Raw genomic sequence first — 27,629 nt, forward strand, 5'->3', positions numbered from 1 at the left:
CTTCCCCAGGTTTGATTTGGTCTTACTTGACTTTGAAAAGGCTGTGAAATAAACATGTTTGAACTGTAGTGGTTGAAAATTTAAATCTTCAAAGGCTACCCTTACCAGGTAACTCCTTTGACCTAAGAGATGTGAAAATGCAGCTCAATAAAGCTTTTATAAAGGACAGTCAGGCAAATGCTGTCTGGCTAAAGTATAGGAACCTCCGTTATTTAATCATGTGAACACAATGAATAGTGACTGACTGATATGGGTTTTTCAGGACTAATACCAATAACAATTATTAGTAGTTGGAGGAGGCAGATAACCAATATTACGAGCAGATATTCATTTGCAGTAAAAGTGTAAAAAAATAATGCAAGTTCTGAGCTTCATAGAACTTTATTAAATCACACACATGCACACACACACTCACCCCACACCCTTGAGTGTATAATTCAACTTGATTTGTATGGCTTCAAAGTAACAGAGGGTTGACAGGTTAAATTTGCATTTGGTGCTGGTCTCTGTGTGGTCGTTATTGGTCGACAATGAATAAATTAAGATGTTTGTCATGTTTTATGGGTCTCTTGCATGAAAGTGGCAAAGTGATGAATGAGATAGAAGTCTCATTTTATTCGGAAAGATTGGTATTTAAAATTATACTTGAAATAAATGTAAATGCCCAGAGGATTGTTGGCTGCTCTCTGCCCTCACTGGAAGACATTGCCAGCCCTCGTTACCTCAGCAGAGCCAGGAACATCATAGGGGACCCATACCACCCTGGTCACAATCTGTTCCAGCTGCTGCCCTCTGGCAGACGCTATAGGTCCCACAAAGTACGGACAAATAGGCTTAAGGGGTGACGCGAGGTATCCATAACAGCAGAATGCCAAATTACGAGTCCGTAACTATCACTTATTTAGATCTTTTGCCGAGTAAACACACCTTATGGAGAAGCACTACCAATGTCGTCATGCACAGTTTCTGGGTGTGATGACAAGTAGGCTTTTGTTGTTGTTGATGACGACAGGGCCTATGTCCAATTATATTATATTATAAATACGTTTTTGTGATTTCTACTAGAACCAGACAAAAAAAAACATTGCTCATTCAAGTATTGTGATATCATGCTTTAATAAGTATACACAGACAACTGATGCAAACTGCAGGTATTGCACATAGCTCAGGCACATAACAGTGATTTGCTGTCAAGCATCAGCTTTGTGTTTTACAATACCGAGGTTCAATTAAAGCTAGTTAAGTTTTACTTTTTGGACAGAAATATAAGTCACACTAAAAAACAGGACTGAGTTCACATTAAAGCTTTGGCTGAAGGTTTAAAGTTACTTTTTAAACAATGACTTAAACATCTCAAAACCTTAAAAAAAACAAAAAAAACAAAACATATTTCATTTTAATCTCAGTAAACTCATTTGAACAAGTGCTTTTATTTTTAACAAGGATGATTTGGGACAGTACAAAACATTGAGAATATAAATATATCCTTCCTCAATAATCAACATTAAATAAAATATAACTATCACCCCCTTAATAAATGTTCCCTAAGCCTACAAAGCTAGACCCCAAGGAGCGACATCAATTAGTTGTTCAGGAACAAAAATACTCTCAAAAATGCTTAAGTGCTTTTAATTCAAAGTGAGAATAAGTGTTTTTACATTGACAGCCATTACAGATCTGGCTTGGGAGCAATGCGACGAAGAGAGTATAATCCCATGATGCAACAACCCCTGATGAGAGTAGCGATGTTGACCGGAGTGCTTTTGTCCACACCGTGCTGTGAGTAAAGCCAGACCAATGTAGGTAGTACAGGTGCTGCAATGGCAATGAGATCCACCAGAAAACTGTTGCTCCAGTAACGCTGGTTGAAAGCACCCAGCTCTAGAGATAGAAGCTGTTTTTCTGTATTTGATTCAAAATCCAGCTCATCCATGATTGCCATCTCTGCCAGATCTGAGCAACCGAAGTCAGCATCAGTAGCAAGGACTGTGCTGTCAAGGGGTGCAGGTGGCAGGATGTAGGAGGGTATGGGAGCCATCAAGTAAGGGGCATGCATGCAAGTGAAAGTGGGCAGCTTTGGGAGATCCAGAAGAGCGCTGGAGACAGACAATGTTGGTCCTCTGTTCCCTTCGAGTCGAAGAAGCTGATAAAGGAAAGCCTGAAGCTCTTGTGACATGGACATTGTGTCAGTCTGGGTGCCTTTATCTTCTTTCTTCTTCAGAGAGTGGGAAATGTGGCTGGAAGCAGGAGCTTTTATAACTACTAGTGGCTGTGGATTGGATATTTCAGAGATTATGGACACTCCAGGGCCCAAGTCCATCCCAGGTTTTGCCTTGTCGAGCGTGTCCAAATTGAAATCTCCTGCCGTGGACATTAAGACCTGCTCCAGAATGTCAGATCTGTTGGCCATCTCATCATTTATTAGCAGCCCACTATCAGCCAATGCCTCTACTCCGTGATCTCCTAAATCCATGGCACCTTCTTCCTCTGCTGCCATCTTCTGCCTGCCCCTCTTGGGGCTCTCAAAGAAGAAGTCTTGTGTGTTTTCATCTTGAAGGCTGACACCACTCTGAGCAAGTTCCATGCTTTGTAGCAGTAACTCCAGCTTCCTGTTTTGGATATTTATGTCTATGAAGTACTTCTGTATTCCCTTATCTTTTTCCATTAGGCTGGTCTTCATGGTCTCCACCACCTGACGCAGCTGCTTGATTTCTTTACGAGCTTCTTTGAGGGACAGTTGGGCCTCTACTCGGTGACACTCCTCCTCAATCCAGTCTTCCCTCATTCTGCTGAGTTGACCTTTGAGATCCTCAATTTCTGCCTCTCTGAAAAACAAAAACTTTCCCTTTCACCTAACGGACAAACAATCACTTCACGAGCCGAAAAGGCAATTACCAAGAAAAAAAGTTTTCTGCTGCTAAGTGATCATGAAAAATTCATACTCTAGCTCAACCCGGTAGAAGGTTTCACGCACGATTAAACTCAAGTGCTACATTTTTTGGTTATCTTATGTCACACATGTCAAAGTGGTGGACTGGGGGCCAAATCTGGCCCGCCGCATCATTTTGTGTGGCCCGGGAAAGTAAATCATGAGTGCCGACTTTCAGTTTTAGGATCAAATTAAAATGGAGTATAGATGTGTATTACATTTCCTGATTTTCCCCCTTTTAAATCAATATTTTTAGTTTTTTAATCAATTTTTTCCGTGTTTTTAGGTCAAAATTTATTTTGTAAAATCTAATAAAAAAGCTAAAATAAACATTGTTTTAGATCTATTAAAAAAAAAACCTGAATATTCAGGGATTTTAATCCAGTTCTTTTAATCCAGTGGTTCCCAAACTATTTTACCTGACGCCCCCTTCTTGCTTCCAGTAGACCCGCACGACCCCCCTCCCACTTTCTCTTTTGCTCATGTGAACTTATTTTATTGCATTTATTTCTTAGCATTGTTCAGGAAAACAGATCTCTGTTTGTATTAAATTTTAATAATGAAAGCCACTCTTTCGCTATAATCATATTTTGCATGTATTTAATGGCAGATATTTGTTCTTTGATTTTATTATTCTTATAATCTATTTAAACATTTTTTTTAGCAAATGACTTCATGCCCCCCTTGAATTCTCTTTACGCCTCCCTAGGGGGGCGCGCCCCCCAGTTTGGGAACCACTGTTTTAATCCATTTATTTAAAAAAATCTAAATATTATATCTAAAATGGTCCGGCCCACGTGGAATCAAGTTGACGTTAAAGCGGCCCACGAACCAACCCGAGTCTGACACCCTTGTCTTATGTAATTAACCAGTGGCTGTCAGAACAAATATCAGTTGAGCAGAGTGTTCGGATGTTGATATTACATCACATCTACGACCACCACCATCCTTACTTAAAAAACAAACAAAAAAAGTAACATCCCCAGTAAGACTAGAGCGAACTGACCTGTCATACACCCGGTTGTCAGACTCCAGTAGTTTTGTTTTCAGGTGTCTGATGGTCACTTCCTTCTGCTGCAGAGGAGTGAGGTACTGCTCAGGGTTAGGGGGCCTGATTCCATGGTTATCGCTGCACGAATGATAGCGGCTCAAGTTCGCTCTCCTGCTGAGCAAAGGGATAATTTATTCATTCATTATCACAAGTAAACACCTCAATCTGACATGTACAGTAAAAAAACAAGACTGCTACATTTTAGTTACTTTCTACGTCATGAAATTACCGGGCACTAGTCATGCAAATAAAGCTGATCCGATTAAAAGTCACTGATTGCAATATGCAGGTTCTGCGATAGAGTGATGAAGGGACAGATGTTTTCTGGAGCCTAGATTTACTGTCTGATGCAGGATTACTGGCATGCAGACAAGAGACTGGATAATACCTATTCTAAATGCATGATCAAAATAAGGCAGAAATCTCATTACTGATCGCAACCATTTAAACACAAATTATATTGACATTCATATCATGTCTGCATGGCATCATACTGGTACTTCGTTTCTTTTTTTCCTGGAGAGGATGTGTGGGTGGAATTGAACAGCATTGCTGAGTAGTCAGGAAGCTTTTCTTCTGGGACTCCACTATTTTCTATGGTAACCACTCAAGCATTTGATGCGTGTGCTCTCATCTGATACCGAATAAAAGATGGAAAAAGGAGCAACTACCAGTATCTTTAAAAATATGGTAATAAAAAAATAAAAAACAACTCATTCGTTTTAATGTATTTCAACCAATGATTCGTGTATGCCTTTTACTGGAAGTGAAAATGAAACTAAAGGGGTATAAAAGCTAAGGAAGATGTTGTCTTGACTTGTTCCAAAAAGTCAAATGACAAACTATCTGAAAAATATAACTATATATAGAAATTTGTGTCATGTCTGTAGTGACTTTTGTGATTCTAACAACTCAGTCAGTTTCTTATGCCCCCTTCAATGATCTATCATGATGATAAATCTCAAAAACGCAATGCATCAATACACATTGTAAAACATTCTTCTTTGGGCATGATGAATAAGGTAGTGCTTACGAGCTGCATGAATAGAGTTGTATGTAGTCTTATTCAGAATAAAGTGATAGGGCAATAATTACTCTTCCCTCCCATGCATTTGATATGCATCCATCCACATCCAATCATTGTCTCAGCCAGCACTCGCAGTCAAAATAGATTTGACTTCTCTCACCATCAATGGCAGTGAAACATGATCACTCAATACTAGGCTTTACAATGTATTTGAGGTCTGTATCTATCAATGGCAGTGAAAGACTTAAGGGCTACAAACAACAAAATAATCCTGAGGTATATTGCAAAAATACAGTACTATACTAAATATAGTTAATTTTAGAAAATAGTAACTATCAAGAAAAAGAATGTGTCCAGCAACAATATATAGGTTACAAAAATCCCAATCAAGAGAGCTCAATTTGTCACATTGCAATTTCATATGCCGTTAACTTCTGGTGACTGGACTGGCTATTAACCTTGTGGATTGACTAGGAATAAACTTTTCCCACTTAACTCTAAATACAATGACTTAGCTGCAACTTTGCTAAGATATGAATAAAAGCAGATGAAAAACATGAACAAAAACAAAACAAAAAAATCAAATCGATACAGGTACCTGGAAGTAGGACTAGAGTTGGAGCTGCTACTTGAGAATGCAGCTCTGGGTGGAGTCCTGTAGGGAGCATATAGTTCTGCATCCCGGTTGGTAGAAAGACTCCCTGCCGGTTTGAAGACTGGGAGCAAGCTGAAATGGGTATTGCAATTTTGTTATACTGAAGCAAAATTATGTAATTTCAAAAATATTCACATTAAGTAATTAAAAAACAACTTTCTGTTGCAAAATAAAGTTAAAAAATAGATACCTTTGACATGGAGTCTTCTTTCCAGAAAATTTGGTGATACGCTCTTTGTTCTTAAAGCTCCCTGTGCTACTGGAGGAGCTAAAATTTGCCTCACTTCCTGTGTGGGGAGTAATAGTAAACTATGTTAGATGACCACACACTGTCACGACTACAATGACTTCAAATAATGTTTGTTTTAATTCTCATGTCAGAGTCCCAAGTATTACAAAATGTCAAGATCGTAAATTCAGATTTATTTGGGATTAAAATGGATCTGCCACTGCCAATTCAAAATAAAATGTTGTCACGTACTGTAAGTCTCATTAAATGTAAGCTTTAAGGCTCATGACATTACAAATACTGCATGTGGCTTTCAGGTTTGACACTTGAAATGGGCAATTCTTAAAGACAACACTGGTGAATTCACCATGTGACAACTGTACTGAAAAAGAAATGTGCAATGTGCTTAGGGTTTGAGTAGAATAAAATGTCAAGTCCATACCTGAGAGACTGTTCTTGCCTTCAAGCAAAACCATAGTATTATGTCTAGTGATGATTGTGTCAAACAAAATTAGGTATAATCTTTGTGATTCTCCATCACATTCTAAGTGTAGACAAGGTCTATGCACACTACTTAGTTAAGTAACCTCCCACTAATCAGCCTAATTGGCTAAGCCCCAAACTTTCTCCCTTAACCAGTCAATTTATTCCCCGTTTTGCCTCATTAAAATTATTTAGTGTCCTAAAAGACATTTGCAGTTTTCTTAAAATGAAGGAACTTAATACTGATATAAGGATCCTCTTTTTTTGCCACAGGCCAAATTATGGTATCTGTATTTTTTAATGTTATTTTTTTCAATTTGCAACATTTTTTCTTAGGTCAAAAAATCTTATTCTTATTATTGTTGTGACATCAATAGCTAAACCAGGGAACCTGTTGTCATTCTGGCAATTTAAATCCTTATATAAGGATTAGAGAAGATTTTTTTAAACTGTGGGATTCACCCTCTTCCGCTGTTTCTTTACCTTTGACTTTCATGGCTGACCTCAGCTTCTTCTTCTGCCTCGGAGCACTCTGTGGTTCATGACTGGTCTCCGCTATGACTCGAACCCTCTTCACTCTGGCCTTTCGCTCGGGTAGTGTTGGTGACCTATGGGTACTCTCCTCTGAGCCTGACGGAGTTTTGGAGGGGGACACAGACTGACTAGTGGGGCAGCCGGTGTCATCTATATTGTAGATAGGCACACAGACAGTAATAACCAAAACCAGACACCCGAGTCTGGGGTGCAGCTTGGTTATGCCTAAAATATATCATTTTATCAAGATATTGTATGTGAACCGTTCCACCAAACCCAGCTACTATTTCTTCTAAAGATATTTCTAATTATATTTCCTAATTTCTAATAAAATCTCAGATCAGGAACTTTGACTTGAAGTTTTTATTATAAAATTGTTTTTGTGTGCCTTTGTTTGTATTGTGAACAAAGAAATTTGAAAATGGATAAATTTTAAAAATGAGGGTCAGAGGTCTGTTTATTAGAAAAAAAATGTCTGAATGTTATATGTATCTAAAAACTGAAAGTGAATATTATTTGCTAAAGTTGAGGAGTTAGATTTAAAAATGATATAATTTGAATTCGTAATCTGAGAGACAAATCGGCAGACAGAATGAAGAAGATTATTCGACTGGCATTGGCCCAATGACCACAGCTGTCCCCGTGATGCAATGGAGCAAGACCTCAACTCCGCCAAGCTTTGTAACATTTCCATGTCTTTCTTATCATTTGACACACTTCATTGTGTGAAAAACATGCTTTCCTGCTCAATATTTCCCAAATTGTGTGTCGCGATTGGCAAGTTTCACGTCTTAAAAGAAATGTGCTGGTTGGCCAAAAGGCAATTTTTGCTATCAGCAATCAAGTTCTAGTCCTTACGAACATGGATGTGTGCAAGATTGAAATTGAATTTAGCTTAATCCTGAATGTGAAAATAGATTAGCCTGACCTTTCACATTTATTGGAATTCCCCTTTTAAACTAGGAAATATAATTTCAAATTACACTATTCAGGTTTGCCGCCTCGTGGTGTAGAGGTTCACTCGCCTGACTGGTGCGGGCAGGCGTGGCCTCGGTTTCGCCTGGTGGCGGTATGATTGTGAGTGCGGCTGGTCATTTGTCTCTGTGTACCCAACAGCTGTCAGGAGTGGCTCGTTTGTCCCTCCTGGCTTGCCGTTAGGTTAGACCAGCTGCAAGTGATCCTTGATAACTTCCTGATGTGTGTATTTAAGCACCACGGAAGTGGTTAGTCATTCTCGGATCGTCCTGCGTGACACTGCATACATCGCCGCAAGCTGCAGTTCTCCCTGCTCCGGTTTTGTTTCGTTTTGGGATGTACAGGTCCTTGTTATTTTGTAAAGCTTTTGGGTCATTAAAGTTACTATCATGAGCTCAGTTCGCCTTGCCTCATTCTGCTTCCCCGCTACTGGGTCCAAATCCCGTAACAACGGCTGACTGGCAACCAGTTAGGGTGTAGTCTGCCCTTTGCCCGAAGTCAGCTGGGTGAGGCTCCAGCAACCCCTGAAACCCTTTCGAGGATGCACGGTATGGAAGATGATTGAATGAACTATTCAGATTTCGTTTTTCAATGCAACGACACAAATTCACTCATTCATTTTCCACTCCGCTTATCCTCGTCAAGGTTGTGGGAGTGCTGGAGCCCCTCCCAGTTGACTTTGGGTGAAAGGTGGACTAAACCCTAAAGTGGTCATCAGTCAGTTGTAGGGCACACAGAGACAGGCAACCATTCACACTCCCCATCACACCACCCCTGAGTGGGAATCGAACCCATGCAGCCTGCACCAAAGTTAGGTGAAAGAACCACTGTATTATCAGGTGGCATGAAATTAAACACTACAATATGAAATTATATGTAATATAATTCCAATTCAACTATTCAAAATCACACATTTCAGTCCATAGGATGACTTATGGAAGACAAATATGCCATTTTCTCATATTTTCCTCAAATTTTAAGCAGATCAAATTGGATTTCTACTTACTAAAACTTATCATCTTCGAAGCTTCAGGCGAATTGAAAAAGTGAATCAAAAGCACAATGAAGACAGTTTAAAAGTCTTATTGAACCAAGTGTCTGAGTTTGGTGGAATGTATTACATAATGTTGATTGATGTGCTGCAAGGTTTCAGCATCCGCATGTATTTTATTGGTCATGATAATCATAATAATAATAATAATGAAAGATGCATTATTGCGAGTTGAGGTTCTTACCTGAGTAAAAGCTGTTGGAGCTGATGGTCCTCTTGGAGTGATCTGAGCTGACTTCATACTCTTTGCCATCCTCCTCTGAGTAAGGAGAGTCAGAAAGAGGGGAATTGGCACCCTTTGGATGAAAGGGATGGAGGACTAAACGTGGGATGCGACTCCGAGGGCTGCCTTTCTGTGGAGACTTCTTTTCCTGTTTTGTGGGAGGATAATAATCGGTGTATAAAATAAGTTTAACATTCAATGAGAATACATTGAATCAATTATTTATATAGGACCTATCAAATACTACCCTTATAAAGACTAACCTCATATTCTTGGAATGGTCCCATTGTTTTTCATGTAGCGTATTCTCACTGATAAACAATACAAAAAGGGGGGGGGGGTGAGTTAGATTATTGAGATCTATTTCCTGCGACAGCATTTTTTGGTGGCATGAAACAATTAGCAAACAAAGAACAAAGACCCTATTTTGGTTGCATCACCATACCAACCCACTACAATAACCTGCATGCATGCACACACACAATAGACATGCAGCTTGACACTGATTGTACTGAAAGTATAGGGCCAACACAGTCAAACCGTTTTATAAAACCAAACCATAGCTATGCAATACATATTGTAATTCCAGGATGTGAAAAGCAATACTACCTCGCATAAGGCCCTTCCATTGTTTTTGTGTGTGTGTGTGTATTCTGATAACAAAATTTGACTGGTATTAGGTATTTTAAAAAAAGCTGTATGCATGTAATTAAAACTTTCGCTAAAAGAATGTCGCTGATTTGCCAGTATTGACCATGTCACTCACCTGGCTAAAGGTATGTGTTCAGCAAGCAGTGTGTGTAAAAACAAACATGGCAATTCATTCATTCATTTTCTGAACCGTTTCATCCTCGCGGGGGGTGCATGGCCGCGACATGCCAATTCATCAAATTAATTTGGTTGGATGCAGTGGGCAAGTGGTTAACATGTACGTGTCAGTTCTGAGATTGAGGGTTCAATCCCTGATGGCTTCCCACCTCAATGGTTGGAGTTGGCATGCTCTCTGTTTTCTCCGGGTACAGTTTCCTCCCACACCCCCAAAACATGCATCGTGTATTACAGTGGTACCACCACTTATGAATGTCTATACGTACGAAGTATTCCGTTTACGGAATGTCTTAAATTGTAAAAATTTTGTCTCAGGATACTTATGAAATTCAAGTTACAAGACCCAAAGTTTCAAAAATTCAAACATCCACCAAAACATAAAAACACTGAAACATCCTGTATTTTATTTTGAAATTGGTATGATAGAGTTGCTCTCTCTTGAGCTATCTCCCAACACCCTGCTGGGCTCCCATTGGCTATGCGACTCTATGATGCTTTTCATGTGCCTTAAACCCTTGTTTGTCAAGGAGCTCTAAAAAAAAATTTTAAGCGGTTTTTCTGAGTGTGGTTAATGCAACTTTATTCTTTATTTTTCATCATAGGCCGACAAAACTTTTCCTGTTGCAACTGAAAAGAAGAAATAGGCTCTGTTATCAATGTTCACGAGTCTGACAATGTGTGCCTTGTGTGTTTTTGGAAAATTACAAAAGTTGCCAAAGACAATCGTCATTTGATCGATATTTAACCAAACGTAACATAATTTTAAGTGTTAATTTCTGTGTGCACATGCACTTGGACGTATATTTTCTCAGCTGCCAAATGTTTGCCTCCTCATCGTTCACCCACTACGAACTTCTCTTTGCTATGCACTCACCCTTACACCTCACTGGAAAATGTCTTTGCATGTCTAAATCTTATCTTCATTTTAATGGGTTAATAATTTCATATAAAAATTGTATAGTTTTATAATTTTAAAAATTGTAGGGGTAGTTTTGGGAACCTTGAAACGAAAAATTTCAAGATAAAAAAAACACTTATACACTTTATATATACAAATAATTAAATTTGTAAGAAGAGGTACCAATGTATAGATTTAATAATCTTTAAAAAAAAAATCAAATGACTTACAGTTTTCTAGTAAAATGTTTTGTGGCAGTTTATAGTCAGTGATACTCCAAAATATACAGTAAAATGATTTCTGCCAAAAAGATCCACATGACCTCAAATTAAATGTGTGTATTGGCACAAGCGCGATGCGTCTAACAAGAGCAAAGCAGAAGAAAAAGCTCAGGGTCACAAACATCAAATAAATACAGCACATCTGCACTTATGTAACTGACCCAGTAAGTGAGAGTGCAAAGAGGCAGTGCAGTTAACAAACCAGAAGACGTGATGGGAATGTGGCTTTTATTCAAGCAGGAAAGCTGCATTATTTATTTCTAAAACATTAATAAAAAATGTTTGTTCTTTGCAAAACATGCACGGCAAACATTAATTCATGTAAAATTGATTTCCTTCCTCAACACCACACTGTATTGAAAATGTTTTTTTTTTTGTTTAGTTTTACTTTCTGGTTGACAATGACATAACGTTAGTAGAAAATGTACTCATTTGGTAACTTAATTTATGATTGTTCATTCATTTTCTGTACTGTTGATCACTAGGGTCATGGGTAGCCTATCACAGCCAACAATGGGCACCAGGACACCCTGAATTGCTGGCTAGCAAATTTAAGGGCACCAGGCAACAGACAACCATGCACACTCACACCCATAACTAGGGGCAATTTAGAGTGTCCAATCAGCCTACCATGCATGTGTTTGTGATATGGTAGGAAACCGGAGTACCCAGAGAAAACTCCCACAAGCCCATCCAATCTATGTTGACTGAGAGGGTTGCCAGCAATCATTCTATCGCTTTCGGTCCTTCCAGGAAAAATTAATTGGATTTATATCAACATCAATGGCAGTGAAACATGATCACTCAATAACTGCTTTTACAATTAACTTTAATTTAATTAACTTTTAGATTTTTTTAATGACATTGTTAAAGAGTTAAAGGCTACAAATAACAAAATAATCCTGAGGTATTTTGCAAAAATACATAAACAGTACTATACTATATAATTTTATTTACACTACTGAAACAAAATACTAACAAAAAAAGAAGTAAAAAAATCACAACCAAAAAAGCTCACCATCACATTGAACTATTTTAATATGTTCATTCGTAAAAATCAAATATTTAAATGTAATTTCATCGTAACCTTAATTTGTGCTGCACAAATGATTTGCAAGACATTTTCTTTTAGCTAATAACCCTCTTATATGGCTTTAACCTTTGATAGTTTTGTTCAAGTGGAGTGATGAAAATATGTCATGAGCACTTAACTGAAGAAGAATAATCTATTCATGTCCCAAAAAATAGGTTTGAGGACAACCAGAATTGATACATAAAGTGCACTAGATTATATATATAAACTGGTTTACTCCCAAAAAATCTCATCAGCTCAGAGAAATAAATAGCATGACAGAAGAGCACACAGGCCCTCTCCTGGCTAACTCAGAACCTACAGGCAACAATAAGACCACAGTTAAATAATGTAATTTATCAGCTCTGAGACCAAAAAAAAATACAAATCAACCACCAATAACAATGCCTGAAGGTCTATAGAATATTATATCTACTAATTCCACTAAAATGTAATATATCCGTCATAGAATAACAGAAGAGTGAAATAGTTAAAGTGCTCTCTCTTTAAAAACAACAAAGTCAGCATGAACTTGAGGCCCAACTCGGGGCAGTCTAATAAAGGTTTATAGTCCTTAATATTGGTTATTTGTTCATGTAAATCCACAGCAGACTATGAACTGGCGGTTTCCATATAGTATTATGGGATATTTACAAACAATGAGCTGCATATTGCGTGTTAAAACTTCACACATAAACGGCACTTGATTGGGGTCCAAAGACTGGGAAAAACGGTATAATCTGAAGGCTCTGCACAGGATTTTGTGAAAGCAGCTCTGGATTATGACATCCTTTTTCTTCAAACCACAAAGGGCGATAAATATAGATCAAAACACCGTGGGAATAACACTCAATTTTCCATTGTCAGATACTAAAGTAGAACTAAGATCTAGGTCGCCTCCATTTTATATTTTACATTAATTATCCTCCTAAACTACAGTGCCATGCTACATGAGCAGATTCTATAAACTGGCACAGCAGAATCTGACAGAATGTGAGAAAATCATCAACCGTCTGGCCCCGCAACTTTTAGCAAAAAATAAGATGCTGAAGAACAATTTTGTACGTTTAAGTCTGTAAAATTTGACATCTTCTGCATCATTCTGGATATATTAAAAGACTTTGCCCATCATGAATATTCTTCAGTATTATTATTATAGTTTTATTGGCCGATTAAAGAGGGTTTCTGATTCTGTTTACCTGCTCCTGCGTCTGTGTGCAAATGGATTTGCATTTGAACACTATAGTGCAGTTGTCTATTAGTGTTACTTAAAAGCCTCCACTTTAGATTCACATACATTAATCTAAATAATAAATAATGGTAAATGAGAATATAGCATAACAGTAATAGCATATACATAGAAAAAGCAATTATAACATTCATTCATTCTCTGAATGAGAATATGTTGGATCTTTTCCTTTACTCTTGAATTGTACTATTCATTCATTCTTTCATTTTCTTAACTGCTTATTCTCATGTGGACTATCTCAGCCAACTATGGGCACTGCCTTAGCATTTTATGGATGCTTCTAAATTAAGCTAAATTCCCCAATTCAATCATCATTAAACTAAACCCATGACTGGCAGTACCAGGCAATATTCATAAATTGTCTTGTGTCATGCTATTGTCAAGGACAGCATCTTCAACTTTCTTCGCAGTGAGTGTCATCCCAGTTTCTTGATCCAAAGCCCTGGAACCAACAAATCTCCACTGAAGAGTGACATTAGGAATGAGGCACTGTGGAAAAGCAACATTATCCCAGTAATGCACAGAAAATGTTTGCACTACTGACCAAGTATGCTAACTCATTTTTCCCTATAACCAGATGGCCAATACTTTAAACAGTTTAGATATATAAAATCTCTTAATCCACGTAAATCCAACTGCTTTCAAATGATGATCCTCACAGGAGCTCATGTCAAGCTGTTTACCACTTTATTCCATTAAAGCAGTTGGTTCGATGCCTTCGTAGTTTGTCAAACAAGAAACTTAACTGATACCGCCATAGTTTGATAAAGATAGTGTAGATTTATATATAACTCCAACTCCGTATGCCTGGAGTTGATGTGTCAGGTCATGTCATGTCAAACATGTCATGTATTGTAGAGCAAAAAATAAAGCAGAATGACTACTTCTCGGAACCTACAGGCAACAATAACTCTGCAACTAATTACTATAATTGATCAAGCCTGAGACAAGGGAAAGAAATCTGAAATAGGGCTCAGAAGATCAATGCGTATACATGCCGAGAATATACCTACCAAATTTCATTCTGATTTGTCCACGAATAAAGGAAAAGCAGTAATTTTAGACCCTGTCCTCCCCCAAAACAAAAAAAGACCACCTACATTTTTGAGCGCTTCCTCGGGCGTTCCAGAATCACCACTTAATTCCTGATACGTATTTCTAAAACGGTGGCACTTTAAACAGGTGCCATGATCACACAATGCTGTCTTACTGAGTCATGCTTCTGAGTCATCCCACAATATCACTAGAAAACACTATTCATTTGTTCAAATTTCACTCTATTCCCCACATCAATGTTTTCCCCCTTTTGAGGTTTTTAATTGTGTTCACATCGACAACAACAAAAGGTGTTTTGTCTACAAAATATCCACGTGCATGGCCAGATTTAGTCAGTTCACCAAATAACATTGCATCATCATGCAAACCACAAACAACAATATCATAACACATAACCAGAGGTACCTCTTTCCCCATACACTTTTTTACGTGCGCAATTTATTTATTTAGAAACACTATTAACATATTGTTTCTCAATTAAAATCACCATACGAATGCCACCAAAAGTCTCACCTGATGTTTTGCAGTTAGCCCCTAAAGATGATTGCTTCTCTAGCTGCGTAACACAAATACACGCCCGGATGCTGGCAGTACCAGCTTGTGTTCTACAGAGCAGATGGACCCAGAGTGAGGACACACACCATTGGATCTCTCTGACAGTACACGCACAGTATGACGACGACCATCCTTGGAGTGTTACATAACGCATTAACTCTTTGAGTCGCACACGACAGTGCAAGACTGCATACGGCCAAGGATTAGCAATGTGGAACTGCACATGCAATCATGCATTAGAGCTGTAATAAACATACCAATTTAAGAATATGCATTTTTTTCTTTTACCAAAATCCAGGATGAGCGAAATTTCACCATGATTGCTCTCCATGGTACTGAATGACAACGGTGGGCGGGGCAAAGTGCGTGATGTGTCTTTCGATGTTTACTTTTTGCTTTCTTTATTTCTTTATGCATGTATTTTACCTTTTAACAAACCACACCCGCTTTTTCACATGTTCTAAACTCGCAAATTGTAAATACGCCGACGACGCTTTAACGAGTAGTTCTTTAGTTTAGTAGTTTTTTATAGCGAAGATAAATGGTCATGCTATGCAATAATTACAATAAATTGCTATTTCATTCTGCTTACCATTTGCCAGTTAGTCCAAGTGGACCATCTTTATGGTCTGGATTTCTGAGGCTCAGTCGTTGGGTGGAGCCAAGGGATAATTTAACACGTGAGCCCCGCACCCCCCACCCACCCGCCTCCCAAAAATACGGTTAAATGGTCACTAGCGTCATCTGTCGGTAATGGTTTGTAATTACAGTTTCTAAATTTGAAATCTCCAGTCTTCATTCAGTTTTGCATGAACTGGGAATTCTGCACATAGCCATTTCAACAGTATTTTCTTATTGCTTGTCAGGAGAGATACTTTAATCGAAGAGGTATCATAAAAAATATTTCGAGTTCATAATTTCAATCAGATTCCCCGGTGGGTTCCGACCACTTCAGGGTGTGACCCCCACCTGCTGCCCATAATTGGCTGGGATAGCTGTCACCGCCCCCCGCGACCCTTGTGAGGATAAGATGTACGGAAAATGAATGGACAGTTAAGTGGGTTAGTGCTAAAGAGTCAGACACCGATTCACACGTACAATCACACACGGCCCGCTCCAAAGTCAGGCGAAAGAACCACTGCACCATCGGGTGCCAAAATCATCACTCCAACTTACTCAGAAATAAATATGAACCATAGTATAATCACAGGTGAAACGTTAACAAAACTCAGTTTTAAAAATATAATAAAATAAGATAACACAACTCAACACAACACAGCACAACACAACACAACACAACACAACACAACACAACACAACACAACACAACATAACATAACATAACATAACATAACATAATATAATATAATAATAGCCTGTTGGCATCACAGTTGTGGGGTCGAGGGGGTCAATACCGGTCTGTCCTCTGTATGGAGTTTTTTTATGTTCACCCCTGGGTTTCGTGGGTTTTCTCCAGGTACTCCGGTTTCCTCCCACATCCCAAAAACATGCTTTGTACACTGGTTGAACACTCTGAATTGACCCTATGTAGTACGTTTCTCTTGTTGTGGCCTCTGATTGGCTGGCCACAAATTCAGGCTGCACCCTCGCAACCCTTGTGAGAATAAGCTGTTCGGAAAATGAATGAATGAATGAATTGTATAATGTAACATTGGAGTGGATGGGATTGGATAACTTTATTCATCCCGTATTCGGGAAATTTCATTGAGGCTGTAGCAAGAGGGTGATTAGACAGAACAACAAAGCAAAAGCACAAAGTACAAAGCAAATCAAAGTATATGGGAATTAAGAATCACCAAATCAAATAACATAACATATAATAACATAACAAACAAGTGGCATTTCTTACTGTTGAAATTGTACGCTTGTTTGCAAGACCCCTATGCCCATCTGCCAGTCTGGGGAAAAAAGAAAAAAAAACAGTTGAGAGATCGCGCAGATGTGAAACCTATGTGGACTGAATGGTTTCCCTCGAAGATGTTTTGTAACTCCACCATGTAACAAATGTTGCCATAGTCAAGTTTTGCAGGTTTTCCCAGACGCCAGGAGGTGAAGGTCACCCTAATCCGGAACTTTAAGTCCGGTTCAAGTCTCTTCATTGCCTGCAGAGGATGGGAACAGATCTGTGCAGTTCTAAAATAGGCCACTTATCTCGAGGTCCTGATGGAGACAGTGAGCGTTGAACTTTGGAATGCACGAGCCACTTTCCAACCACTGCTGGAGCATATGGACAGGAGACAGGCCTCCAGTTTCCTTACAGGCGGTTTCAGCATATTTCAGAACCAAAGTCTGCAAACACCTCCCAGTCAGCTTTCAAGCATCTCACCACTGCAAGTGAAATCCCATATGATTTGCTGTCATCAACACTGGATGGAGTAACATGAAGAAATAGAACCAACTCAAAGCTGATTTTTCATAGGTGAGGATTATACATTAGGATTTGGAATTTTGAAGGGATTTGGCCAGAATATTCCAATACTGTACTAGATTAAAAAGCTTTACATTACATTTGTGAAAATTAGACATACATAGTAGGCCTAGGTGATGAACACTAGAGGTCAGTAAACGCATTATAAATGTCTGGTCCTCTTTCTATCCCGTTCGTGTTTTGGTTTACAAAGGACTGTGCAATATATTCAATTCTATTAATTAGTAGAGTGCTAGAGCCATTCTCCTATAATCCAGATGTCATGCGATCAATTAAATGTAAAATTTGTGCAAAGAAATCGTGCCCTGGTTGCATTATCAGTATTCGTTATTTTGACACCATTTTATGATCACTTTTTCAACAATCAAGACGTAAAATCTTATCTATTTTGATCGGATGTGTCCTTGGGGCTTTAGTCTCAGACTTGATAAAAAGCATTATACTACACTATCTACATTTCCGTCTTTACCCATAATAGGACACTCATTTGACTGGTGGCTGCCAAAGACGGCGCTAGACGTCCAATCAATTTTGCCTGGGGGAGGCTGGCATCGTGCGAGTCAGAATGGATTAGAGGTCTTGCGCAGTCAATGGCACTGAAACATGAGCATCGATAGTCCTCTAATTTTAATTGAATGGGACATAAAGACACACACACACACACACACACACACACACACACACACACACACACACACACACAGACAGACAGACAGACACACAGACACACACACACACACACACACACACACACACACACACACACACACGCACACACACACACGCGCACACACACACACACACACACACACACACACACAAACCCCAACTCTTGTTATTGGGTCCCCAAACCAGAGTGCATTTCTTACTTTATTCATTTCAATTTGTATTACTTTTGTTGTTATTAACATTTTATTCATTGATAAATGTGTTCATTCATGAAAATATATGGTAATAATACAAGAGTTGGTATTAACATAACGTAATATACCTTTAGCATCCAAATATGCATTATTACAGTTTGGGTTTCATCACACTTATACACAAAATGTTTTCAGATTTTTTTTAATGAGCAAAAATGGTCATGAGCTTTATAAAGGGTTAAAGAGATTATTCTTTATTTATGTTAACTTCGAACTATTATGCACATTCGTTTTTAATTAGTATAAGGTCATCTGAGTACTTATTCATTGTTTTGATTTATTTATTTTGTTGTTGTCGCACACTTCAGGATGTATTCGTAAAAACACTCCATCCATGTGCTGCGAAAGCGCAACCAAAACTTTCCCACATGGATTCCCGGGTCGCTGCTTTAATGGCATTTGGCTGGGTGTTCGCAAGTGGGTGTCATGAAATTGGGAAGCAGTGGGCGCCCGCGTGGGCGTGTTCCTATCGGCCAAACAGCCTCCGCTCTTGTGCGCAGTCCAGAGCGCAAAACGCACTTCTCGAGGGCGCAAAAGCAATCTCCCACCCTGACGCGCAGACCATCTCCGGCTCAGGCGAGGGAAGGAAACCCACGAGTCTCTCCACGACCATTCCTCACTCACCCTCCAGCCATGTTTGCATGCCGACTCGTCACGCTTTACGTGGGCTTGCTCCTTGTTTTCCTTTGGAATATACCATGCTTCCAGTCTGCTGCTATCATCTCGCCCTCCGCCCCGAAGAGGAGCCGGGGAGCCAAGCTCCCTCATCAGGGCGGACAAAGGTCAAGCAAACTTCTCAAAGACATCTTCGCTTCCTCCCATCACGCGATGAGTCCGCGCAAAGACGATCTGAAGGACGACGTGGTGCCGCACGAGTACATGCTCTCCATTTACAGGACCTACTCGGCAGCGGAGAAACTCGGACTTAACTCCAGCTTTTTCCGCTCCTCCAAATCTGCCAACACCATCACGAGTTTCGTGGACAGAGGAACAGGTTGGTTCGGACCCGCGGCCAACTCACAAGTCACATCCGTCTTGCCAACCTTTCTTTTGGGCTAACAAATTAGACACAAAGAGCAACAATTTTAATCTATAAGTGTCAAAGAGCCACACCACGCAGTGACCTGCCAAAACAGACAAACACACAATAACAACCTTATTATTAACCAAAGCACTCAATTTTTTTAAATATAATTTTGTAAAAATGTTTTATGAATTTGAGTGTGTTTTAAGAAACAATAAAAATATGAGAAACATGAAACGAGGCAAAGAGCCACAGAATATACAAAATATGATAAGAAGCCGGGAGCCTCATGCGGCTCGAGAGCCACGTGTTCACCGCCCCTGCGTTAAGTATTGAACAAAAAAAGACGAATTAAACAACAATGCTAAATAAAACGCACACGCTTGACTTTATAGGACAACAGATTATTTTTTCTCATAAATTGATTAAGTAAAAATGAAAAAAAGCAGATATACTCTCTGATTATGCCCCCCAATAAAACTCAATATCTGTCTTTTTTAAAATTTCACATTAGTATTTCACTTATTGCATGCCATCGACAACGACTGGCCTTCAATAAATAGAGAGAATCAGCTGTTAATGCTCATCTTTCAATCCCATTGACTGCATGAGACGTTCAATCCATTTGACCGGTTGCCAACCTCAATCTTAATTGATTGGACGTCTAACGGCGTCATAGCAGCGAATGAGTTAAATAAGTCCCCTATAAAGGGTTAACCTTTGGGTAACACGACAGTAAAACACTAATTGAGACGCTTGCGAAAGGAAGGCTGTAAATCAATGTCAGTGCAGGTTTAAAAAAAATGAAAAGAAAAAAAGCCACATATGGGAAACTTTTACCTTTTCTCCAACGCTTGTGGTTTCGGTGCACAACATCCCGAAATTGGCATGGGGTGTATAAGGAGCAGGTGTTTGAGACATTAGTAGTGTGAAAGCAAGTGCTTCGACGTTGTGATTTGGCTCTCTCGTGCAATAATGCAATTCAAGTACAGCAGCAAGTATTCATTCGACTTGAAAAGTGCCTTATTATTATCATTTATGTATTATTATTTTCATTATTATTATCATTATTATTATTATTATTATCATTATTATTATTATTTTATTATCATTATTATTATTATCGTAATTATCATTATTATTATTATTAATAATAATATTACTATTATTAAATCAAAAACCCGTAGGTTATTTCCAGTGAATGGAATAATTTCATTCATCAATATTATTCAAAAGTCATTCAGTCAAAAATAAAATCCCATCATAACGATTGCCTTTCAATAGCTGACTCATAAAGAAAAATGATATACTATATACCATTCATTCCAGTTCCAATGTGAAGGCAGAAAACAAAGACAACACGTTTACGAGCTCAGTATTATGTGTGTTTTTTGAGGTGTGAATTGATTCGATGGGGGGAAAAAGCCGCACTTTTTTAATCCTGTGATTTTGATGTGGTGTGTCACTGCTCTGACCCCGAACTGAGACCCTCTGAATTTGAACTCAGTGATCTAATTGAGTGTTCATGTCAAAACATATCAAACACCGTCTTCTCCCGTAATGAAGGCCACGATCAATGATACTTCCCCAAATAAGCGATCTCAATGTTTTTTTCTTTCTTTCTGGCGTCGCCTTTCACTTACCTCTTAAAACCCCTTAATGTGATGCATTTTGTTAAATATCAAGTAACATTAAATCAATATGAAATACAAATGAATTACCAAGTGAGGCTTTCTTTTGCCTATTGTTAATTTACCGTCTTAATATTGTAATAAAGTTAATTGACAAGTTTAAATTTGCCGTTATATATATATATATATATATATATATATATATATATATATATATATATATGTATATATATATATATATATATATATATATATATATATATATATATATATATTGTTGTTAGCCAAAAATAAGGTCGTAAGTAATCTAACGGAATCACGGTATTAAGGAAACCTGGTACATTCTTGTCTGTCAACACGAATATGTCAGTAATTTCAACAGGCTGTTCACCCAGTCCGGTCAGGGGCATTTTAAGGGGGATGTTGTCGTTGGCAAGATGGAGTGAAATATATAGGGGAAGGGCTTTAATGAGAAAGATGGGAATTCGGGCTGTTAATTATTTGGCGAACATGTATTCGATTTTGTTTAAGGTCTTAAAAAAGGTAAAAAAGGAACATAATGCAGACCATACGCGCAAGTCAAAGAAACGAGCACAAGGTTTTAATCTGTTTTTTTCTTTCCTTTTACGGTTTCACTCGGCAGGGTGCACCGAGGGAAACTGACAAGAAGAATAAAATATCTATTTAGAATAGTTTGTTCAATTGACGTGAGTGTGCGCACGAAGCCCTCTGATTGGTTCACAATGTTTTATATTTTGATATTATGCTCGTCAAATCAGCCCGAAAAATGCAATACTTAAACGGAATCATTATTGTCCCTATTTGCAATTTACTCCGCGATGAATGCCTATTCAAAAAGTAAATTTTTGGGGACTTAAAAATTAGAAAAAGGTACTTTAAAAAGAAAACAACATGCGTTCAGCTTCTGTTTATAAACTTATATTCAAATTGCAAAATTTTTATTGCATGTCTGCAGTTGTAAATTCGCACGAACGAAGTTCATCCATTTGTTTTATTGCAAACTGTTGTGATTTTTTCCCACAAGTTCGCATTGATGGAATATTTGAACAGCCCCGCCCCCTCTTCTGCAGAGTATAATGCATTAATTGTGCATTGTTCAGTTGAGTTTATAGGCCTTTGCCGTGTTATGTCTGGCGCACAGCACCAATTTGACACATCGTTCTTGTATGGAATAAGTTGCCAATAGTTGTCCAAATACAGTGGATGTGTTAAAGTGAAAAAACAATGCAAGTAATTGCATCCGTCAACACATAAAAGCACAAACGGCCGTAATTAAACATACTTCCATACAAAATATAGTGTGAATGTATTCGACATATCCTTGAGTTAGGCATCGTTAAATCAATAGCAAATGACATTAAGCAGGATAACACCCTCCTGAAAATTTCCTGGATGTTTACTTTGCAATTCAAGAATTATCTTTAACTTTTTTTTTCCCATACGTGCGGAAAGAAGGTGGCGTGAATAGGATTCATGCAAAAATTAGGAATGATATACATACATTTTGTAAAGACGACTTTTACATTTTTTAATAAACAGTTGCAAAGTTGATCAAGAAATCATTTTTATTGTAATAATTATTGTTGATATTGTGAGTGTGAATGTTATGCGAGTAAATAGTATATCTGACTGAATTTGTGTCTCAGTAAGGACGCTGATAATAAAATGCAGTTAAAGCAGTCTACGATATGTAATAGTTAGGAGTCAAGGACATTTTTCATTTAAAAATAGAGGGGAGATTTTTAACAGAAAAGGGGTAAAATGATAGTTGTCTGTTTTGGTGTGGTTTCAGGGTAGGGGGTGCAAGGCCTCTGGGAGCCTCCCTCCTCCCCCATCTGAACACTGTACACCCTAAGTGAATCTGACTGCAATTATTTTCTTCTTTTATCCTTGCAGATGATCTTTTGCACCCTCCTCTGCGAAGACAAAAGTATCTGTTTGATGTCTCAACCCTTTCAGACAAAGAGGAGCTGGTTGGGGTGGAATTAAGGATATTTAGGAGAGCGTTAGGAGACTTCCAGACGACAGGCCTCTACCGCATCCAACTTTACCCCTGCAGCTCTGATATGCTGCTCGACTCCAGACTGCTGGACCCTTTGGATGCTACCAAGTCCAGATGGGAGGTTCTAGACGTGCGGGAGATGTTTAAATCTCATCAACAACATCAGCGGCATTCACAGCATCATCATCTTGAATATCCAGGAACGCTGCTCTGCTTCCAGCTCAGAGTCACCCTGGGTAATTCTGATATTGAGTTGGACCTGAGAACGCTGGGCCTGGACAGGAGCGGGCGATCCCAGCAGGAAAAAGCTATTTTGGTGGCCTACACCCGCTCCAAGAAAAGGGAGAACCTCTTCAACGAGATGAAAGAAAAGATCAAGTCACGAAGGTCTATCAGGGAGATAGAGGTGCGGAGAACTTCACAGGAGGAGCAGGAGGAAGGCATGCCCCACAGGGGGGTCAGGGGAGAGGGGCCCAGGAGGCGGAGGAGGACAGCGCTGAGCAGCCGACATGGGAAAAGACATGGGAAGAAATCCAAGTCCAGGTGCAGCAAAAAGGCCTTGCATGTGAATTTTAAAGAGCTGGGGTGGGATGACTGGATCATCGCGCCCCTGGACTACGAGGCATACCACTGCGAAGGGGTGTGCGATTTCCCACTGCGATCTCACCTGGAACCCACCAACCATGCCATCATACAGACTCTCATGAACTCCATGGACCCCACCGGCACCCCTCCCAGTTGCTGCGTCCCCACCAAACTGAGTCCAATCAGTATCCTTTACATAGACGCCGGCAACAATGTAGTGTACAAACAGTACGAGGACATGGTGGTGGAGCAGTGTGGGTGTAGGTAGCGGCCATTCAGCAAAACAATAACGCTTTTCTAGGAGATTGATGGGTGGTAGAGTCCTTACGGGATACCTCGACTCGTGCCATCCACATGGGATGCTAGATGCGATATTTTCTATTTATTCCAAGTCACCGCTTTCCAAAATGCACTCTCTCTGCCTTAAAGTGTTATTTCCCAACCATGCAAAAGTTACAGGTCATAGAACAGACCCTTGTTCCCCAGAGATGTGTTCATTGTGTTATGGAATTCCATTGGGTGCCACTGTGCACCTGTTCGTGCTGTGGCTGTAGAGCATAGAGGCTTTTTGCCAGTCAGCGTTTGGACTTGCAAGCTCTTGTTGTGCAATCTCGTCTGTAGGACGGACTCTTTTGGGTCTGTGCATCCGGCTCATAATTGCCTCTGTCCGACTGGAGTCATTAAAGGCCCGTGCAACTTTTGCAAAAAGGAGAGAAAAAAAAAGAACAAGAAGAATTGAGAGGGGAGAGAACAACACACGCACACACATTGTCAGAAATGAGGAGACCATGCCTTCAAGAGATTTTTGCCTGACAGCAGAGCAGTCGGGAGGCGCTGTGTTAGGGTCACCGTGTGCTTTCCGGACAGAATGGGACAAAAACGGACTTGTCGGCCCGCTGTTTTTGAAGAAAGATGTTTTTAAAAGCACACACGTGAGACAAACTTTTCTTTGCTCAAAAGTCTGCATCTTTACGAAATGCACTTCCGCAGCTTACTGCGCTAAGGAGATGCCGACAGTTTGTCTGCTCTGATGAGGAAAATGTCAAACAAGAACTCGCAAATGAAGCGATATTTAAATGCACATTAGCTTTGAATGCACTGCTGTTCATTATTTTTTGAGCTGTAAATATTTTGTATAGTCGATAACTTTACAAAGTGCTCCCAATGAAGAAATGAGAGAACTGCATTTCTTTGTAAATATACAAAATGCACTCAAATCGGTATAATTTCTATTCTATAATTATTTTATTATTTGTGATGTACAGAGTTTCATGATAATCATATATTTCTTACATTGATAAGAGTAATTTATGGCGTAGTCCATTTTTTTTTGCAGAGGGTGGAAAATACCATTGTTAAGTGTCTACCTCATCATTGCGTATTGGACCTGAGTTTTGAGGTGCATTCAGTGTAAAGAGCTTTTACAGTATCTATAAAATCATTTATATTCATATATTAATGGATACTATTTCACTCCATTACTTTATAAATAAAATTCAAAACCAAGTCAACAAGTCTTTTATTTGGATTGATTCCACCCTCCTTTTGTTTTATGCATCAAATCCAATAAAACATTGCTGGACGTCTGTAACACAGTCAAATTGGGAAAGTCCACTGTTGAATTATTTTAATTTTAAGTTTAATAATCTATAAGGTAATGTGCTACATGCATGTTTTATGATACACTAAGTCATCTAGTTTTAGAAAATGAAAGATGTAATCAAGTCCAAGTATAAGCAAGAAGAAACACTAATTGAATATTATGGATAAAATATGTCATTCAAGCTCATGCTGAATGAAAAAAACAACCAGTTATAACCACCTAATTTGTAACAACTATTGGAGTATTTAACAATATACCAAGTGTCTTGGAGTATTCTTAGGTATTTGGGCTAATCTAATCTTTGTAATTAGAAATATTCAAAAGCTAATAATGCCACAAATGCCCAGTCGCAGCTTTGCACAAAAGCCTTTTTGCGTAAATAGCATCAGACAGATGGGGACCGTCCAAAGAAGGTAACCTGACTGTCACTGATATAACACTGAATATACGAAAAGCCCAGCTATTTCCCAATGAATTACCCTGCCTAGGTCAAGTTTACTTAACACTTTAATGTTTTCCAATCTGTGGATGAAAAAAGTTGGAGAGAAAAGGATTGCTCCCATATAGGCTATCGACCTTGGCCTGGAAACAATTAGGAAATTGCTTTGAAATGTTATATGCTGTCCAGACTCTTGTACAGTATCATGTCACTCTTCACATGCTTGTGAGGGGGAAACAGAGGATGCTAAGTGCACTCTTTAGTAGGCGCAGCAAATGACTGACACAACAACCATCCCCTTGAGAATAACCAAATGGCCCTCCAGGCTATAAGTCTGGAACACCACAGCCATGGTGCTACTTGAAACTTGCTGTGTTCCCCCGTGAGCATTCTGGGAGATAGCAGGGACCATCAAGGTTAGAAATGAGACAAAGTAACAAAGACAAATGAAGCGCTTGAGCCTAGAGTTTTGGATAAACCTTTTCTTTTTGATTTATATTTATTTGACAAGTTTTCTGGTTTGGTGTGCACTGGCCAGAAGGTGAGACTGAATGTGAAGGGAACAGTTAAATGGTGATGAAAGGGAAAGGAATGCTTTGTTTATCCGCTCAGTCTCCCTCTCCTTAAGTTAAATGTTCCAATAAAACTTCTTCATGACAACCGGCGTATTGTCCCCCCACTACGCGCCGAAGCAGAGTGAGCGAAAAAAGAGTTGTGTTTATTTGAAACTTGCTTCAAGTGTATTAGTCCAAGCAAACCAAAATTGGCAACGAAACGGGCCCTTTTCATAAGAAATGTGGAGAATGTATAACACAAATAGTCTTGACACCCCACATCTGTGTGTGATGGCTCCTCTTTAGGGCAATGGTAAGCTCCGAAGCGAAAAAAAAGTCAAGATCGGCATTGTGATGATGTGAGTGGGAAGCCGGGGAGCCTGTCCAAGGTATAAAATTCATCTTGGCTCATTCAGAATGTGAATGCTCCTCATTCTTAACCTTCCTTTTATCAGCGATGTTCTCATCAGGACAGGCATACGGTACATCTTACTGATAACCTAGATTCCGAGACAAGTAAGGCAAAGGGAAATATGTTAACTGAATATCACAGAACATATCTTAATGGTAGAAATGTGGGAAACGGGCTTGGCTACAGCTAGGGATTTTACATTGATAAAATGCAGTGCAGACATATTTTCTGTCATGATGTTTCTCATTAGAGGGGCTCTGGGCTCCAGTGGGATTTCATTTTCTCCAGTGTTATGTAGATCCTGTTGTTAGAGTTAGCTGATACAGGTTTGACACCTTCCTCTTGACAAAGGCCAATACAAAGTTCACCATGATTGTCCATTTATTGTACTGCATCCGGAAAGTATTTACCATGCTTCAATTCGCCACATTGTATATTATGGTTAGAAATAATTTTAAAATGATGCTCAAAATATAGTAGACTGACAGTCAAATTAAAAAAAAAAAAAAAAGTCCTTTCAGACAGTGGTCGCTACAGTGGACATCTGTTAAGACCGAGTGACTATTTTTGGTAATTTATTTATTTGACATTTAACACCCTTAAAGCGAAATGAGAGTCAAATGACATGTTTGCGCTATGTGTTAACGTTAATAACACACTTCTTATATACAGCCTTTAAAAATACCATTTGAAATATTATTACTGCGATTGGCTGTGTCCACCAATTCAGGGTGTTCCCTGCCTGCTGCCCATACTTGACTGGGATAGGCTTTAGCACCCACCGTGACCATTGCAAGGATCAGTGGTACAGAAAACGAATGATAAAATAATGAATATTTTTTTAATAACTTTATTTCTATGTGAGTCACCCTTTGTTGTTGCGGCGGACT

The 27,629-nt window shown here is 38.9% G+C and overlaps 2 protein-coding genes across 8 annotated transcripts; one reads left to right on the forward strand and one right to left on the reverse strand.

Annotated features, from left to right (window-relative positions):
* Positions 1 to 1,097: 1,097 nt before the first annotated feature.
* sybu (syntabulin (syntaxin-interacting)) lies at positions 1,098 to 15,772 on the reverse strand. 7 transcript variants are annotated; one of them, XM_077599584.1, is made up of 9 exons: positions 15,689 to 15,724; positions 15,055 to 15,146; positions 9,421 to 9,468; positions 9,119 to 9,305; positions 6,858 to 7,058; positions 5,853 to 5,949; positions 5,606 to 5,734; positions 3,936 to 4,094; positions 1,098 to 2,825 (listed from the first exon to the last, which is right to left on the reverse strand). In XM_077599584.1, the coding sequence occupies exons 3-9, from the start codon at positions 9,442 to 9,444 to the stop codon at positions 1,670 to 1,672; spliced, it is 1,953 nt and encodes a 650-aa protein (XP_077455710.1). In that variant the 5' UTR covers positions 9,445 to 9,468; positions 15,055 to 15,146; positions 15,689 to 15,724; the 3' UTR covers positions 1,098 to 1,669. The 7 variants fall into 7 exon arrangements, with proteins under 7 accessions (XP_077455710.1, XP_077455711.1, XP_077455714.1 ...); XM_077599585.1 differs by lacking the exon at positions 15,055 to 15,146 and having other exon boundaries at positions 15,689 to 15,772; XM_077599588.1 differs by lacking the exon at positions 15,689 to 15,724 and having other exon boundaries at positions 6,858 to 7,004; positions 15,055 to 15,222.
* A 3,216-nt stretch (positions 15,773 to 18,988) lies between these two features.
* Positions 18,989 to 25,237, forward strand: gdf6a (growth differentiation factor 6a). Its single transcript, XM_077598719.1, has 2 exons — positions 18,989 to 19,462; positions 23,041 to 25,237. The coding sequence occupies exons 1-2, from the start codon at positions 19,102 to 19,104 to the stop codon at positions 23,997 to 23,999; spliced, it is 1,320 nt and encodes a 439-aa protein (XP_077454845.1). The 5' UTR covers positions 18,989 to 19,101; the 3' UTR covers positions 24,000 to 25,237.
* The last annotated feature ends 2,392 nt before the right edge of the window (positions 25,238 to 27,629 follow it).

The sequence above is a fragment of the Stigmatopora argus genome, chromosome 4 (genome assembly GCF_051989625.1).
Source record: "Stigmatopora argus isolate UIUO_Sarg chromosome 4, RoL_Sarg_1.0, whole genome shotgun sequence".
NCBI classification, from domain to species: domain Eukaryota; kingdom Metazoa; phylum Chordata; class Actinopteri; order Syngnathiformes; family Syngnathidae; genus Stigmatopora; species Stigmatopora argus.

Excerpts from the sequence above, each read along its gene's own strand:
- gdf6a (XM_077598719.1), top strand. The coding sequence starts at position 19,102 with ATGTTTGCATGCCGACTCGTCACGCTTTACGTGGGCTTGCTCCTTGTT. Across the intron at positions 19,463-23,040 it reads TTTCGTGGACAGAGGAACAG|ATGATCTTTTGCACCCTCCT; the intron begins GTTGGTTCGGAC and ends TTATCCTTGCAG.
- sybu (XM_077599585.1), bottom strand. The coding sequence starts at position 9,444 with ATGGGACCATTCCAAGAATATGAG. Across the intron at positions 5,735-5,852 it reads AAGAAGACTCCATGTCAAAG|CTTGCTCCCAGTCTTCAAAC; the intron begins GTATCTATTTTT and ends TACCCATTTCAG. Across the intron at positions 2,826-3,935 it reads GACAACCGGGTGTATGACAG|AGAGGCAGAAATTGAGGATC; the intron begins GTCAGTTCGCTC and ends TTTGTTTTTCAG.